General features: G+C 42.0%; 1 protein-coding gene across 1 annotated transcript; it reads left to right on the forward strand.

The window, feature by feature from the left end:
• Window positions 1-3,251: 3,251 nt before the first annotated feature.
• LOC104040629 (thiamine transporter 2) lies at window positions 3,252-10,433 on the forward strand. Its single transcript, XM_064457737.1, has 5 exons — window positions 3,252-3,413; window positions 3,747-4,563; window positions 6,030-6,222; window positions 7,782-7,923; window positions 9,132-10,433. The coding sequence occupies exons 1-5, from the start codon at window positions 3,264-3,266 to the stop codon at window positions 9,309-9,311; spliced, it is 1,482 nt and encodes a 493-aa protein (XP_064313807.1). The 5' UTR covers window positions 3,252-3,263; the 3' UTR covers window positions 9,312-10,433.
• Window positions 10,434-15,129: the final 4,696 nt, after the last annotated feature.

Here is a 15,129-nt window from a genome sequence, read left to right on the forward strand (position 1 = left end):
CAGCAGGACTGTGAGAACCTGCCTAAGCAAAAGATCTGAGAATCTTGCCAACAACCAACAGTCAAGGGGAAGCAGAACAGAATATTTTTCTTTTTAAACCTGCTAGAATAGTATGAAATCCCATGTATTCAGCGGGGAAACATTTAAACCTTATAACACTGGTATTTCTCCTCCCTCATCTCTTTCATTACCCATGGGTAGTTACTGCTCCATCTTTAATACAGACCAATTACAAGCACAGGTGGGTCCCAAGCCACGTACACAAAATTCTTTGATGATTAGCTCTATTGCTTTGGTGCCAGTTAAGCACCAAACTCATAGTTTGGATCTCAATCTACTGCTGCCTTTGGGCAGGTCCAAAGGATTAGCTGGCTGTTCCTTTAAGGGTGTTGAAAGTGGATGCTGAAAGCAAGCCAGCTAGAAATGTTTTCAAAGGAGGTGTCATCGGAGCAAGCTGAAATACCAGAAGAACAGGAAAAGCACAAAAACCAAATATAATCCAGTAGCTGCAATACAGACTGGACAGCCAAAAGAAAGACTGGAGATACTAAGAGAGGACCTTTCCTTTGGAAGTTCAAAAGGAAGAGCTCCAGCAGACAAGGTAAGATTATATATGAACTTTGCAAATCAAAAATCCTGAAGTGACAAGGGAAAGGGGGAGAAAAGAAGAGAGCAGTTGGGTAGGGAACTTGGAGGCTGGGTCAGGCTGTGTGGGAGAAGAGCTGACATCCCTGGTGCTAACCAAGAATGGATGGGGGAAATGAGAAACAGAGAAGGTTTTGCTTGAGAATGACACCGAGTCATCCCACCATCTTTCCAAAAGTTAAGAAAAACCCTATAGAGTTATAAAAGTCAAATTGACCATAAGGGGTGACTGAATGGGTACAATTTGGATACCTCCCCCTTAACCACCAAAGTACAGATATCATTGCCAGAGGTTTGTGGTTATGAATGCAGAAAGGAGAAATTATACCAGCAGCTGGCAGAGCTGAGCGGGGGCTGCAGCAGAGCCCTTTGCCCCCAGCAAAGGACTGGGGTGTGAGGCAAGCACGCACCCTGCTGTGGGCAGAGCAGCACCCACCTCCCACTCCCCAAGGGCAAAGCAGCCTGCCCCTGCAAGCCCTCAGCCCACTGCATTTCCCAGCTCAGCAACAATGGCAGGTTTTTCCTGCACAGCTGCTTAAATCAGGTGGGAAACTTCTCATCTGACTTACCTGCCAGCCTGACCAGGTGCCTCAAAGAGGTACATGTCTAGCAGAAAACCCCAAACAGTGTATGTGCTGGGACTGGAGGGATGCAGTGACTGGGGCCCACTTAAAGTTTTTCTATATATAGCTCAAAACAGAAATTACTGCACACGATGGCACAGCCCTGCTACAGATGGGCAGCATCACAGGTGTGGTACACAGCACCCTGCAAGCCCTGGGAATATAGTGGTTTGCCCCTCTCACCTCCCAGGGTCCAGGACATTTTGAAAGGATCCATGAGACCTGCTGCCTTCACATCACACAACCTGCCAGGGGGAGAGCAAACATGGCAAGGCCTGAAACAGACTAGGGCAGAGAATCTAGGCTGGCAAATGAAAAGTATAACCTGGCTAAGTCACAGAGCTAACTTGTACAAATGTTCTTCATTACAGTGCTAGAGATGCTTTTCATCCCTCCTCTTCTTGATGCCTTTCTCAGTACCATGAGGCGCTCACATGGCATTAGGGTGCTGTAACAGTTTAATGATTATGATGTGAAAGGGCAGCGAGGTGACATTATGGTGACTAGATGAGCGTGATCCTGGGCAGGGCCAAAACTGGTCCTGCCAAAGCCATGTCTGCAGCAGCAGCTATTACAACAACTGGGGAGGAATGAGGGGAAGAAATGCTTCTTTCCTTGAGCGCTCTGAATGTGTCTCGCATTCCTCCCATACACATATTTCCTTTGCTGGGGTCATCTTGCCCTCTAGTGGTTCACACTGCAGATAAGTTCATTTATGCTGTAAATCCTGTGATGTCAATGGTTCACCCGTTATGTGTAAAATTAAATATTTCAAATTCCCTTTCATCTGCACACATTTCTTAGTGCATCAGACCATTAGTAAAATGAGCTATCACAGTGTGATGTTAGAAAAGAAGATGCATAATGCCTGCTGCCTTATACATTATATATCACACCCTATAAGAGGACTACATCACTCCAGATTCAATGGACAGAGGATCAACAGGTACATGAATATTTCTGGCTGTTTTGGAAGAGATCTTCCGTCAGCTTTTACAAAAGAGTTTGAGGAAAAACACTGCAAAACAAAATACTTCATTTTTAAGATTAAAACTTTTGCCTGGAAAAAAAAATCTTAGGAGGTAAATAGGTAAAAGTCAAAAGCAGAATGATGGAAGTCCTAGCTGGTAACAAGCACCCTCCAGAGGGCTCCAAAAGATAAACTGTATGCTTTTAGATTCCTGACATTGCCTATACCAACAGGAATATGGAGTATAACATTGTTTTCTTTGTGTGCCCCACAATCACACCCATTTTGACTTCTCTTTTGGCTCTGTCCAGCAGAGTTGCAAAGTTCAATCTATTCCCTAAGTCTCAGGTAGAGACAAGAACAAAAATATTGGTTTCGTTTCATTTTAGTGTGAACTGTTACCTTCAGTGACAACAAATGTTTTTTATAGATTGAAAATGGGATATCTAGATCCAAACTTGACTTCTGACACAGTTAATTCCAGCTGAAGATCTGGCTTGACACCCTTTCTGTATTTATTAGCAACTCTCATCTGCTGGGCTCCAGAGTTACCAACTCTCCATACCAGGAAAGCCATGCACGTCTAAGAGGTGAAGGAGAAAAAACAGCAGCAATTGTGAACTAGTTACTCATCAGTCAACAAGGTACTTGGCTGTCATCAGTCATGGCGTTGAGTGAAGTCTCAGTGCTCAGCTGTCTTCAGTGACTTTTCTCTAGAAAGGGTTTTCCTGTGGTTAGCTTGGTCATTGCAGATAGAATGACAGTGTAATTTGTCTTCCAGTTAAAGATCTTCAAAGTCATTCTTTATAAACTATGTACAAAGACAGAGAAACAGCAGACAAATGTAAGGAAAAGCTGTTTACTTTAAAGTTATGAAGAAAAATGGCTTCTGACTGCCAACCTCTAATGAGCACTCCTTAGCATTAGAAACCACAAAATAAAAATCAGTTACAAGATGTCTTTGCACTTGCGTGGGCAGTATCATCCTTCTAACAACCTTCCTTCTCAGCTTTGCAACAGAGGCCATGGGCTGCTGGAAGCTAGAGAAAAGCAACACCTGGACTTTTCCCACCCTGATCCTCTGCCTCTATGGATTCTTCTACATGATGAAACCATCAGAACCTTTCCTAACACCCTACCTAACAGGACCAGATAAAAACCTGACTATAGATGAGGTATGGTTTTACTCTGCCCTTTCTTTTATATAGAGCAGCAAAAATGAAAAAGGAAAACTTTAAACAGAGTTTTTATACACATTAAAAAAAACAAAAAAGCACAACTGTAACCAGCTTCAGCAGGTTACAGTCCGCAGCAGATGGCATAAATAAAAGATCCGTTTAATGGATTTAAGATCCATTTGCCTGCTCACCAGTCACATGCTGCTTCAGTGTAGTTATATATTTCATGAATTCCTTCAGAGCGAAAACTTCCATATACAAAGCCATTTAAAATAAATGAACTTCATTTCCCTAAGAATGACAACCCAGAGATTTCCTCTTCTCTTCTAGGTTATGAACCAGATTTTCCCAGTTTGGACATACTCCTACCTTGCACTCCTTTTCCCAGTCTTCCTGATTACAGACTACGTGCGTTACAAGCCCATCCTCCTCCTCCAGGGCATCAGCTTTATCGTCACGTGGCTCTTGCTCCTCTTTGCACATGGCGTGGTGGCCATGCAGGTGGTGGAATTCTTCTATGGAATGGTGACAGCCACCGAGGTCGCCTACTACGCCTACATCTACAGCGTCGTCAGCACCGATCACTATCAGAGAGTGACGAGCTATTGCAGAAGTATCACTCTTGTTGCAGCCACTGTTGCTGCCGTGCTGGGACAGCTGCTGGTTTCCTTAGCAGGTGTATCCTACTTTCACCTTAATGCCATTACTTTGGCTTCTGTGTCCCTGGCATTTGTGTGTTCATTTTTCCTCCCAATGCCTCAAAAGAGTATGTTCTTCCACAGGAAAGATGCCTCAGAGCCTCTCCCGGGACCAGATAAAGTTGTGGCTACAGTCAGCTCCGACAGGCCACCGGGCCGCCAAGAGGACAAGGGCTCCGTATCTGCTGACAGGGGACCGACAGCTGAACATCAGGCTGATAATGCCAAGCCCCAGAATCATGTACTCAGGGTACTGGTGCAGCTGAGCAAGGACCTGAGGGATTGCTACAGCTCCAGGAAACTTCTCTGCTGGTCCCTGTGGTGGGCTCTGGCTACAGCAGGCTTTAACCAGGTTCTGAATTATATCCAAGTGCTGTGGGACTTCAGAGCCCCCTCTCACAGCTCTGCAGTGTACAATGGGGCTGTTGAAGCAATAGCAACGTTTCTGAGTAAGTTAGTGTCTAAGCATTGATCACAAATGCAGTCTCTGAAGTTTTACTTTAGAGCACTTCTGAAGTGCCATTCCATTGCAGACGCTCCAGGAAGCCAGTGTATGCATTGTGCAATCAAGGCCTAGTTCTCCTACATACAAAACAGTTAAAATGCGAGCTGTGCTATTTCTTTTTTAGGACTGGGACGCAGACTTTACAACCAGCTGCTAAATCCATTCAGAGGCACCTATGTTTCTTTGGATCAGGTTGTTTGGTTGTTTTTTTTTTTTCCCCATTCAAGAATCATACAGTTCCCCTAACAATGGTATCAGCTTACACAAATGAGAGTTTTTGGTAAATATTTTACACAAAAAGAACATAATCCTCTCATTAAGATCTTTTTCTAGTTAAATACTTTGTGCTGCAGGATGGGAAGAAGAATTTTAGTCATTCCAAGATACAGAGATTTGCAGAAAAAGACCTTATTGAATTCATTTTGCTACTAATGGTAACTATTATGTTTTTGCACCGGAAGCAGATGCCCACACCACATAAGCAAGGTAATGTTATTGAAAGGTAATGTCAAAGGATATCACCCCGATTTGGCAGTGTTTCATATATTCACGTTGTGCTGCTGTAGAGAACTTGCACAAGACATTGGGGTGTGATCCACCAGGGAAAATAAACATGCCTATATCATAGCTGGTCATTCAGGTTACCCTTACAGTCCTTAAGGAAAAACAAATACTTCTAAGATTAAAAATTACCCTCGTGCTGAGGTACGCAACTAAATAGTTGAATGACGCATTAGGAGCACTTAACTCTTGTAGTAACCACTCCTCGATGAATTCCTCTTTCTCATGGAATTGCCTATTTCTCAATGTAGAGGTGTAGAAGTTTTAAAATTGTATGAGAGCCCTAAGATGGATAGTCAGGTGGCTTACATTCGCAACAGAAGCGTCTTTGTAGCAGGCCCACCAAAAGCAAACAGTGGCTATCCTTTCTCGTTTCCCTGAATATGCTCACTTGATACCTCACAAAACTCCCTTTTTTGACAGTTTATCCCCTTTATGGACTGCACAGAGCAAAATTATTAACCTAGAAGATTTACTAGCTTAGCTATAAAGTAAGCTAGTACAAGCTGGAAGACTTGTTCTTCTTGAGCTCCAAACTGTGTTCCTAGTTTTCTCCCTAGAGATACATGCTGGGTACAGACAGCTAAATGATGAATCCTTCTCCATAACAGTTTATCCTGTGAAGTGGAATATGTCATTAAGAAAGGAATGGCAGAGACTTGATTTATGCAGTTGTCTAAAAATGACCATTCATCTGCATGACTTCAGAAGTGATGAGAAATGCTGTCAAAACACTTCAGAACTGCTCCACTTCATTATTCAGCATTGCCTTTCAGCATGTGAGGGTGGCAAGACTTGGCTATAGAACAGATACAACATTTACTTTTTTTTTTCTCTCTCTTTTTCTAGGCTCAGTAACATCTTTCATAGTACAATATATGAAAATTAACTGGGACCTTTTTGGAGAACTGGCTTTAGGGATCTTCTCTGCAATAGATGCTGGTTCTCTATTTCTCATGCACTTCACTACCAATATCTGGGCATGTTACGCTGGCTATCTTGTTTTCAAGGCATGCTATATGTTCCTCATAACAATAGCAACGTAAGTATGAAACCTCTCAGCACTGCAATTATGTGCAGAATACTAACTGTACTTTAAGTTTACTTTGGGTATCCCTCCTTTTACTCAGAGGGAGCTGATCTAACTGTTTAGGTAAAGACAAGGACGCTTAAATGTCTAGTTACGTTGTTTACATTCTTCCGAACAACCATAAAAGAAAGTTATCAAAAAGGACATTGAACACTTACCTAGGCAGAAACTAACAAGGTACAAGGTATCTTTATTACAAAAGGCAATGGTAAGAGCAAAACATATAGTTTACTTTCCTCCTTCTTGGCACGGAAGATGCAAAGTGAACAACAGGGACAAGCATGCCTTGACAACCATCCTTGAAGATCCCTTATTTCTAGACCACCTTGCTGATACACTTTTTAGCAAGCTATTAACTGCATGAATGCAAGAAAGGATTTGGTATAGAGTGTTCCCCAACATAACTTTATACATATAATCCTTAACGATATTATGATGTAAAAAAGGAATAGAAGAGCACATTGGACATATAAACACAGGATAGATCTCTTAGGAGACACCAAGCTATTCTGTTGTCAGAAATAGAAAAATAATACAAAAACCAAAGATTATATATTATGGGTGCAATAAATCTAAAATATTGTTATTAGTCTAGTTATTTTATTGATTGGAGTGTCTTTAGACATACAACACTATTTCATTAACAAAAATACCAGATGTATTTTTATGTCAAAAGCCAAAATTATTCAGATACCATTTTAAAAAAAAACCCTGCTAAAACTATAATGCATGACAAGATTATGCCTGTCTTGAATGAAGCCAAGTGAATCCTCTATTTTAATTTTGGTGGATTGTTAGCGTGTTATAGTGGACCACACCCAGACTATTTCAACATATTCTAAAAAAAAAAAAGCTTGCACAAAAAAATCCTGCTAAAAGTAAAGAGTACTGCAGGAATTACACACTTGTTCAGATAGAAACTTTGGAGGTAAATATTGCAAGGAAAGAAGTTTTGATTATTGTCAAAAAAGATGTTGCAAAGAAAATCTGCAGGCTCTTGACAGAAATAAACAGTATGCTACCTCCACTGTCAAGCCACAAAGCAAAAAGTGTCATCACAGAGAAGCTGGTCAGAAGATACCCATACTGGCCTTCTAGTCTAAGCCCCCAGCAAGGGCAGAACTCCTGCCAATGCCAGATCAGGTGATTGTTTTGTCTGGCCAGGTCTTTGACAGCCTCCAACCATGGAGACTTTACAACCTTTCTGGCACAGTCTGTGAAGGTAGAAAAGGAACAAAGGGGAAAGTTAAAGAGATCTGATATTCTACTAGCTGAAGATGATCACCAATAGCACGGTTTGGAAAAGCAACACAGGCAAGCACAAAAACATCAAAATACATTATGGTAGTCAAGACATTGTTTTAGAGAAAGCAAGGAGGCAAACAAACCAATGCACCATTTACTCTGTCCTTGATATATCATCTGCGTGAATCGCTTCTCTTCATCAACTAAATGGAGAGCAACACCTTTCTACCCAGTGTGAAGTAACTGACCTGCCAGTCTCACATTAGGTTCCAGATTGCAGTCAATCTGAGCATGGAACGCTATGCCTTGATGTTTGGATTCAACAACTTCATTGCATTGGTGATTCAGACCATTCTTACAGTAGTCGTCGTGGATTCAAGGGGCCTGGGTCTGGACATAATGTCTCAGGTAAGTGCTATTAACTTACTTCCTATTTACTGTTTAGCCAATTCATGTTCAGAAGTTTTCCAAGAAAGACATTGCTATGCCAAAGGACAATTTAATTCCCTCGGTCTTATATAGAAATCTAGACATCTTGCTTTTACCTTGTGTCAGCCATCAATCTTCCCTTTTGCCTTTTAGAACAGCATTTAGGGTTACAGATGCTGGTCTTTGACTTTTTAAGGGCAGATACACCTGAATGTAAATAATCAGGCCCTGCTATCTGACCAGCTTTTGCTAATTAACAGAACACCCTCTGCCCAAAAGTTCAGGCTGGTTTTCTCAGATGCAGAATCAACATGACCGTATGTTGTTAGGGGAGTTCAAGACCACGAGACACAGCCTGGATTATTGGAGTTATTTCAGCTTAAGTGAAAAGGACACCTGCCTTCTAATTCCAACTCAGGAGCAAACCTAGCCTGTATCTCAATGTAAATAATAATAGAGTTTTCTGCCCATAGTTTGGGCACTTAATTTGGGATAGGATATCCTATCTCTCAGCAGTGTCCCTAACTTCAGCCAGCCCAGTTCTACTCATGTTGGAGCCAACTAAGACATCCTGACTTCTGCATTTTCTCAGCTGGGATCTCAGCTGGAGCAGCTTCCTACTCCCACGGATTTGAAGACGACTAGAAGTTATTCAGATATTCTGCACAGAGAAGGCAAAATTTACTTAAAAAGATTAAAGATTGACTTAAACTTAAAAGCTTTAAAATTAAGGACAGGAGTATGTAGGACTTCATAAATAGCCTTGCCACTGTTGTGGCATGGCATATTTACTGAAGCCAGTGTTGTGACAGCACTGAAATGTGCAAGAGTAAAAAAGGACCAACTCAGAATCTTCACTTACATTATTCATTATTATGTAGGTGATGAAGCTACGTCTACATTTTGCACTAATAGAAAAAATCCTGTTCCAGTTCCTATCCTTTCCCCTCCCTGATGTTTATTAAGAGGCATAAGGATCAGAAGCAAGGGGCAGTTCTTCATTCAAAGGCCTGCTTTTTGCTGGAAAAGCTAAGATTTTGCTTAATCACAAAACAAAAACTTGAACAGAGAGAATCTGTGCCAGACCACAGGTAAACAAAATACTGGAGTGCCTATCATCTCCAGAAGCAGCGTTTCCCTAATGTGTTTTTCATTAATTCTTCTGCCTTTTTCTCTCCCCCTCCCAGTTTTTAGTTTATGGTGGCTACTTTGCAGTCATAGCTGGGATTTTCTTGATCAGAAGCATTTGCATGCTTGTCTCAAGCAAATGCAAAAGGAAAATCGCAAGATCTTGCAAAGATCATCTGAACCATGCTGAACACGAATCAAAAGAGCAGATTGTAACTGGCTATACGACATGGCTGTAGGAGTCGGGCAGACAGGCTCACATGGCCAGGCCCTCATGGGAGAAGAGCTCTTACTGCAGCATGCAGGAAACAGCAGTGCAAGATGAATGCACAGCACAGCCCTGAAAAGCTACACTGAATAATTACAGTGCTTCATTGCAACATATGCCAGCTAAGATCTCGCCATAATGGCAGTGTGCTAAGAAGAAAAGATAAGTTGCTTTAGAATCTTATTTACTTGCCTATACATAGCTTCACAGCAGTAATTTATACACAAGAACAGAGCAACCACCTTGGCATCCCACCATGCACGATGGCAAAGGTCAGAGTTCACCCTGCCTTGCTTGTTCTAGCTCTTGTATATGGTGTTGGCAAGCTGCTTCCATGCACATTTGCTCAGGCATGTGGGTGAAGGGTCTGTCCTCCGCTTTGCACATACTTTGTTATGAACTAAGGAAGAAGGAATTGCATTTGCATCATTATAGTCTCTCCTACCTAACTACAGGCGATTCTGTGACAGACTCCCCCTTTCTAATTTAAAAGCCCACATCAAAAGCGGGCCTTTTGCACACAACGGTGCAGGAAAGCAGGGTTCCCACAACCTACCTGAGCAGGTTCACTAAAACACTGCTAAGCCACAATTGTTGCTTGGCCCACTATTGAAAGCTGCAACCTAAACACTGTACTGAGTCCATAGCAATCTCAGCCCAGAAGGGAAAAACTTCAGAGTCAAAACAAAATGAAAGACCCCCACTCCTTTCCTTGTGCTTCCAGTAAAATTAAATTCAGGACCGAGTGTCTTCCTGTTTCAACAGAAAAAGAACAAAATATCAAAGAGGTTCACTAGTATGGACTAAAACCAAAGAAGTACATTGTGGAGAAGTTTGGCTGATTCCACACAGGAAAATTCCAGATTAACACAAATATCCAAGAAGATTTATAACTGAAACAAAAAAGCTAGCATCATGTGTGCTTTTGAGTTCCAAATGAGGGAGGTCCACTGAACTTGGCCAAAGATTTGGCAAGGTCAGCGTCTCAGAATTTATCAAGAAGTTAAGTCCTATGGCTAATTTTGTCCATCATAAAGGACAGTCGGTCCAGGAAAAGTTAAAAAGAGACTATAAATGAGTTTGCATAGAGAACGCCTAATTTAATATAAATTATATCCATATGTTAAAGTTATTTCTGTACTGCTGTTTGCTTCTGGCTTCCAATGCCTACATCTAACTAATAAAAATAGAAAATACCGTGCAATTACAGAATAATATTTTTCCTATAGAGACACAATCTATCATTTGAGTGCCATCACACAGCATGTACAGGATAACCAGGCCATCAGGCCAGTCAGTGTGGGTTTAGGAAAGGCAGGTGCTGCTTACCTAACCTCATCTCCTTCTATGACAAGGTGACACACTTAGTAGATGAGAGAAAGACTGTGGATGTTGTCTACCTAGACTTCAGTAAAGCCTTTGACACCACTTCCCACAGCATTCTCCTGCAGAAACTGGCTGCTCATGTCTTAGACAGGTGTACTCTTTGGTGGATGAAAACCTGGCTGGATGGCCAGGCCCAAAGAATGGTGGTGAATGGTGTTAAATCCAGTTGGTGGCCAGTCACAAGCTGTGTTCTCCAGGGCTCAGTGTCAAGGCCAGCTGTGTTTAATATCTTTATCAATGATCTGGATGAGGGAATTGAGTGCACTCTCAGTAAGTTTGCAGATGACACCAGGTTGCGCGGGAGTGTTGATCTGCTTGAGGGAAAGAAGGTTCTACAGAGGGATCTGGACAGGCTGGGTTGATGGGCTGAGGCCAACTGTACGGGGTTCAACAAGGCCAAGGGCTGGGTCCTGCACCTGGGTCACAACAACCCCATGGAACGCAGTGTGCCCAGGTGGCCAAGGCGGCCAACAGCATCCTGGCTTGTATCAGGAATAGTGTGGCCAGCAGGAGCAGGGCAGTGACGGTGCCCCTGTACTCGGCACTGGTGAGGCCACACCTCGAATGCTGTGTTCATTTTTGGGGCCCTCACTACAAGAAGGACATTGAGGTGCTGGAGCGTGTCTAGAGAAGGGCAACAAAACTGGGGAAAGGTCTGGAAAACAACTCTGATGGGGAGCAGCTAAAGGAACTGGGGTTATTTAGTCTGGAGAAGAAGAGGCTGAGGGGAGACCTTATTGCTCTCTATAACTACCTGAAAGGAGGGTGTAGTGAGGTGGGGTTCAGTCTCTTCTCCCACGTAACAAGTGATAGGATGAGATAAAATGGCCTCAAGTTGCACCAGGGTAGGCTGAGACTGGATATTAGGAAATAATACGTCACTGAAAGGGTTGTCAAGCACTGGACCAGTCTGCCTAGAGAGGTGATTGAGTCACCCTCCCTGGAGGTATTTAAAAGATGTGTAGGTGTGGCTTAGGGACACAGTTTAGTGGTGAACTGGCAGTGTTAGGCTTACAGCTGGACCCGATGATCTTAAAGGTCTTTCCCAGCCTATACAATTCTGTGTATATTCAAGAAGCATTTGGACAACGCCCTCAGACACATGGTGTGGATTTTGGGGCTGTCCTATGCAGGGACAGGAGTTGGACTCAATTATCCCTGCAGGTCCCTTCCAACTCAGGAGATTCTATGATTTGTACAGACATATGTGTTTTTCATACAATTGTCACATACTGCAACTGGACAAACTGCCCAGAGGCAAGAGAGGAGGCAGTATAAAAGTATTTGTTTCAAGTTGCACAAAGAAGTGGTAGGATTTGACCAAATGAACCCAGCTAATTTTCTAGGCTTTTTGTTTACTGTTGTGCATTGTGTGGACATTCTGTGTTCTAAACTGGCTCTAAGCAGACAGCTTAACCAACACAGCTGTTAAAGTGGGAGATGTATTTAGTCTCCACTAAGCAGGAAATATCTTTTATTACTGCAGAACTGAGGGCATGATATTCCTACCTGAAGAAATGGAGACAAAGTCCAGTAGAACAAGAACTATTTTGTTTTACTTTTCCTTCTGAGTAGGAATCTTCTTTTGAGGCATTTAGTTAAAGAACTAGGTGCCAGTCCTAGACTAGAAGCTATTGGAGTTTGTGTTTAAATGAAGAAGAGGAACTTATTATTTCCACCTCCACTGTCTTAAACTGCCTTTGGTACAGAAAGTTCACAAATATTTCTCGCTGTAGCTTCTGACAAAAGGAAAGGAATCAGCAATGTATGAAACCTTTTGCTATTATTAAAAAAAATGGTAGTAGTAAACTGGAGGAAGGGAACTAGAAAAACTGATAGAAATAACCATAAAAATTCTTCCATTCTGAGCTGGTCAGAGGTCACTGCCTTACGTGTAAATGGGATAGCACTAAGGAGCAAAGGAACCAAGCAGACACAGTGTATTTGGTTTGCAGCTGTGGAGAATACTATCTTCAGAAAACATATAAGACTTTAAAAAAAAAATCAAAATAATGTATTCCTGTTCTCTCAAATTTCCAAAAGAAAGATTCTGAGGTTGGGAGTTGGGTGGAACATTGGGTGAGGGGAGGAGGAATAGGGAAGGAAGAGGGTAGATCTTAGGAGTATTAAGAAGGACATGACACATTGGAGTCAGAAACAACAGCAAAAGAAAGGTAAGGCCTTACATTACCCTGGGTTTTCAGCTGAAAATTGGTATTAACCCAGCAATCAGTTAAAGATTCCATCCAAAACAGTAAGAGGCACACATCTACCTGTGTGTTCACGTACATACCCACGCACTCTTTGGAGAAGAGGTAGTTGAGGCTTGGCAGGTTATGAGCAAGGCTAGAACCGCAGGCTCTCTAGTTCTGCAGGAAAAGGAAACAGAACAAATCCACCTCTCCTTGCAGCTTTTAGTATTACATGCTTATCTTTCTCCCAGCATGCTAAAAGCTTCCAAGTAAATGTGAAAATCCAGAGCTGAGCACATTGCTTCCCATAGCTACAACCCTCTCTAAACACAACTAACTACGTTTGGAACATTAGCGGTTTTAGGCACAAGTCTTCCGTGAAGATACAGTCCAGCAAACTGATAAGGCCGGTTCTGGCCAACAAGGCAGCAAACAGATTGTATCTTCATATTCAAAGCAAGCAGGTATCAAACCAAGCATTGCATGTGTTACCAGAGAAATGCTAGTCAGCAGCCACCTTTCAGCAGGGCAGATGACCTTCCCAGTGACATCTTCTCCATGGTGGCTCTCCTTTCTCAGAAGCCATTGGTAAAGAAAGACGGAGGTGGAGGCAAGCCTGGCTTCTCTGAACACTTGCCTGCCTGGTTGTACTACACACTAGAAAGAGCATGAGAAGTTTCCATAGCTATGGAAAAAGACCAGGCTCTGTCCAGCTCACAAAGCTGCTCTGGGTAACGTGGGGCCCCTCCTGCCACGGCTACAGCATTTGCTCCCACTGTCAACACACATTCCACCAACAGGCTTCACGATCAACTCCCTCCTCTGATGAACCTTGGAAGACATAGGGAGTCCAGTAAAAAAAAAAAAATTGGGTAAAGGAATGCAAAGCAGCAACATTTCTCTAAAGCAGTTATGTTTTGATTTTTAGATTAGAAGCTTCTTTTCCTGTTCATTTGCCCTTAAGTGACAGATTGGTCTTTATATAGAAGTCATTCCTGGCCCACTCATAATATATGGTATTCTCTGTCCTACCTCCTCGCGCTCCCAGCAAAGCCAGGACAGTCAGCAGAGATCCCGTGAGCCCAGAGGCCACTGTGCTGTGTGCAGGGGAGGGTCAGGGTCAGCCCAAAATGTAAAATGGGTGCTGCATCTTACCCATGAATCAGAGACCAGAGCTTTTAAAGGTGTTCATTAACACAAAAATGCAATCAAGTGATTGCTTTCTTGCCATGTCAGTTTTTATTAATCATTAGCTACTGTGAGTCTTAAAGCTTTATCTTTATATTAGTTTGCTGACAAAACCTGTAAAGGAGAAAGCTTCCCCCACCATCTTCATGGACAAGTTCTGCAAGCAAGAGCAGCTGTTTTGAATTATTATTATTATTATTAAAATTCTGTTAATATTTTATCAAGTTTAGAAAGAACTTTTAGGGAACAAAGACAGAAATTTCTTAGCACCTCCAATCCTAAAGGGTGGTTTCTGACTTCCTTAAGACAGAAAGTCATCCTTGGAGGAAACTGCACGAGTCCACAGCAAATGTATGGCAGCCACAGCTTTGACAGATAATTTACCTTTGGAGTTATTTGGAAGTGTGCTGTCCTCTCACTTGCTCAGTGCATTTGGAAGGGATGTGAGATTTATGCTGATGTCATGGATCAGTTCAGGGTTTAACATGTTTTTATTTTTAAAAGATAACATATCAAAAGATTTTAAAGCAGATATAAAGAGCTAGGGATAATACAGGCTGTTGTTTATATGTAGATACAATGATTTGTAAGAGTAAGATGACAGTCAGAGGCAATCACTTGAAATCAAGTTTCAGGGTTAGGATTGATTTTTGGACCCTTCCTCTGAGGTCATAGAAATAATACCTTAACAACATACTATTTATGCTAGGTTTTAATAAATATAATCTCACAGTGCAAGTACAAGCACTTTTGATAAAGTGCCTGCTATAAAATGGAATTCAATAGTTTAAAAGAAATAGCTTGTAACAGCTTGATTAAATATTAGTCAGTGCTTTGCTTTCATTCTTTTATGGTTTCAGAACATTCTTGTTTCACTTGTTTTCCAGGAACAGTGGAACTGACTTTCTAAAGCAAAATGAGTAAAATCAGCTTTAAAGCCCCAGATCTCTTTAGACTTCTTTTTGCTGCCAACTACAGTGAAACAAAACAAGTTCCATTCTTTTCCCTTTGATCACTTTCAAA

The sequence above is a fragment of the Phalacrocorax carbo genome, chromosome 7 (genome assembly GCF_963921805.1).
Source record: "Phalacrocorax carbo chromosome 7, bPhaCar2.1, whole genome shotgun sequence".
Lineage (NCBI taxonomy): Eukaryota > Metazoa > Chordata > Aves > Suliformes > Phalacrocoracidae > Phalacrocorax > Phalacrocorax carbo.